Raw genomic sequence first — 3,167 nt, 5'->3', positions numbered from 1 at the left:
TACTTTTCAACGGGGTTATTTTCTTGAACTTCTCTTGAGATTTCTTTGCCCTTATAGGTCACCACCGTTTTGTTGTAGTTCCAGGGCACAGCGGTAGGATCTGTCATGGGCTTCTGTGGCGCGCGTCCAATAACCACGGGCTCATTTAGCCTTGGTGGATTAATTGGCCCCCGCATCATGTAAGCCCCCTTGGCCATATACATCTGAGTTATCTTGTTCAACTCGAATCTCCTAGGGGGACTCAAAGTCATCTACTTTTCTTTGCGGCCTCGCGGGACATAGAGAACAACATCCTTGGTAGGTATTGCCCTAGTTTCAACTTCAACTTTCTTCTCTAACTTTGGAGGAGTGGTTTTGTTCTTTTCCTCCCCTTAATCTTGCTTCGGGGCAGCTTTTGGTTTCTTTTTTGCATCAGCGATGGCAATGATGACCTTCAATGCTGGGTCAAACTCCTTATCCTCACAAATCCTTCCGATTACTGGCCCGTTGTTATGGCCCGACAGTGGGTTGTTAGTCACATTGGGAATATCTTCATCCCTTAGCACTATCTTCCTCTGTTCTATCAAATCTTCCACAAATCTTTTCAAATTCCAACAATTTTGTTTATCATGCCCCTCAGTCCCTAAGTGGTAGGCGTATCGGGTGATACGTTGGTAAGAGGGTGATTTTGGGTTTTGCCTATTTGGGAGTACGGGATGCAACATACCCATTTGGACCAATTTTGGGAATAGGCTAGAATAAGATTCGCCAATTGGAGTGAAGTTTGATTTCCTTGGCAGCTCCCGGGCACAGAAGTTGTTTTATGGAGGACGGGATTGTAGTGGGCTCGGTAAGGAGGCTGGTTTCTGGGAAATAGAGCTTGGTTCCGGTAGGCTTGTTGTTGTAGCCGGACATAAGGTTGAGCATTCATAACTGGGTATGGCTGAGGAGTATAAGTCACGTCTTGGTGGGGGTAGTAGTGCTATGGGGTTCTTTCTGAGAAAAGGGATCCGGGAGTACAGTGTTTTCTTGCACCCGACGTTTCCATGGATGTTTCTTCCTTTTTCTTGCCCTTCTATACTCCTCCAGACCCACCCTGTATGGCTTGGGAGGTGGCTCTAATAGCAGATTAGCTTAGAATTCGACACATTTTCAACACATTTTCAACTATTTCGCCAATCTTGATGGCTTTAGCGAACGGTTTACCCATTGCGGACATCATATTTTGGAAGTAGTCAGCTTCCTGAGCTTGGAGGAAAATTGTGACCATTTCAACCTCATCCATCGAAGGCTTTACCCTGGAGGCCTGCTCACACCATTTAACTGCGTACTCTCTGAAGCTTTCCAAAGATATCTTTCTCAGGTTTGTCAATGAGTTCCGATCTGGAGCAATATTAATGTTGTATTGGAACTGCCTGACGAAATCTCTAGCAAGATCATCCCAGATGTGCCAGCGGGATATATCTTGGTCCATGTACCACTCAGATATGATGCCCACCAGACGTTCTCCGAAATAGGCCATGAGAAGTTCTTCCTTGCCACCGGCTCCTCGCAGCTGGTTACAATATCTCTTGAGATGAGCAATAGGATCACCGTGTCCATCATACTTCTCAAATTTTGGGGTTTTGAATCCCAATGGTAAGTGCACATGGGGAAACATGCATAAGTCGGTATAGGATACACTTTTCTGTCCACTCAAACCTTGTATGCTTTTGAGACTTTGTTCCATACTCCTCATCTTTCTCACAATATCTTCTTGCTCAGGAGTTTTGGTGGTCTTTTCTTTCCCGCAATGAACTCAAATTGGGGTGGTTGAGGGTAAGTATAAGTACGAAACTGAGGAGGTTCCATTTGAAGGTGAAAGCTGAGGGGTCAAAACTGAGCCTACGCAGTGTAGGCTGTGTCGTGGCCGAGCATGGGGGAGCGGTGAAGATATTTGAAGCTGCACTGGACATTAACACCTGGGGGCGGACCTCAGAAGGTGTTCCCACAAAATGAGCTGAGATAGTTGGGTGTCCTAGTTGTGTGTTTGGGTGACTGATCGGAACAGTGAAGGCACCACTTGCTCTAGGAAGAAGTTTGAGGAATCTCGGGATGGCGCTTGGCGGCTCTCTTCCATTTGCCCAAGCGTCCCACATTTCCATAACCCGAAGACGCATAATTCTATTTTCTTCGGCATCTGCCGATTCTGGGGTCAGGATGCCCGAGATTGGACTATCATCCATGATGGGAACTGTTGGTAGAGTCATTTTCGAAGACATTTCGACGCTTCCCTTTGATCTCGTAAATATGGGTGCGAAGCCAGATTACCACAAAAACCAACTACCTTTCTATAAAAACCTGGACTAAAATAGTAGCAGCAAACAGTCAGTTTGAAACAAATAACAGATAGGTAATCGCACGTTGGGATGTGATGCACCTATATAATTAAATGCGTTTCTACATGTTTTGCAACGGTTGCATGCTTCGTCCCAGCTTTACTTATTCTTTCCCGTTTCTCTTCTTTCCATTTCCACTCTCTTCACTTTTTTTTTACGATCGAATCCTATGTAGATTGCCTACATATCCTAACCCCACATGAATCAGACTAAGCGTAGTTCTGGGCGCAATAAATAACAAAATATTTTGGGATTTTCAATTTTCATAAAAAGAAAATGCTCTGACTACAACGACTCAAACTAACAGATTCTAACAAAGAAAACAACAGACTCCTATGACAAGATGACAATACGGACTCAAGAACCGACTAACAGTCTCTAACGAAAGCAAAATACAGAATCGAAAATAAACTAATAGACTCCAACAGAAAAAATGCAGACTCAAGTAAAAATCAAGAATACATTAATGCTCCTGGTGCCTGCGGGACATCATTCAGTCTCGTCGCAGGCCTAAATGCGAGATCCCCTTGCAGTCGCTCCAAATCACAGATAACTTGGCAGACAAAAGTCATCACTGCACCAAAAATGGTGGTACGAGTCATATCCTCGCACGCTTGGCACTTCATGGTAATGTAGTAGCGATGGTTCTGATCCTCTCTCTAATCCTTCCCTTTTCCTGAAGCAACCGCCCTATCTGCTGATTCCGGGCTTCTAACACTTGTGAGTCATGAAGGTGTTGAACTTGCAACTGTTGTATTCCTTCCTCCATCTGAGCCATCAAATAACAGTGTTCCCTATCAGCTTTGAAAT

General features: G+C 44.6%; 1 protein-coding gene across 1 annotated transcript; it reads right to left on the bottom strand.

The window, feature by feature from the left end:
* Window positions 1-1,108: 1,108 nt before the first annotated feature.
* LOC138890430 (uncharacterized) lies at window positions 1,109-1,717 on the bottom strand. Its single transcript, XM_070173814.1, has one exon. It carries the CDS (start codon window positions 1,715-1,717, stop codon window positions 1,109-1,111), a length of 609 nt encoding a protein of 202 aa, XP_070029915.1.
* Between the last annotated feature and the right edge of the window lie 1,450 nt (window positions 1,718-3,167).

The sequence above is a fragment of the Nicotiana sylvestris genome, chromosome 4 (assembly GCF_000393655.2).
Source record: "Nicotiana sylvestris chromosome 4, ASM39365v2, whole genome shotgun sequence".
In the NCBI taxonomy this organism is placed as follows: domain Eukaryota; kingdom Viridiplantae; phylum Streptophyta; class Magnoliopsida; order Solanales; family Solanaceae; genus Nicotiana; species Nicotiana sylvestris.
This window is presented reverse-complemented; position numbering and strand designations above follow the sequence as displayed.

Coding starts and splice junctions, on each gene's coding strand:
- LOC138890430 (XM_070173814.1), bottom strand. CDS start 1,717: ATGAGGAGTATGGAACAAAGTCTCAAAAGCATACAAGGTTTGAGTGGA.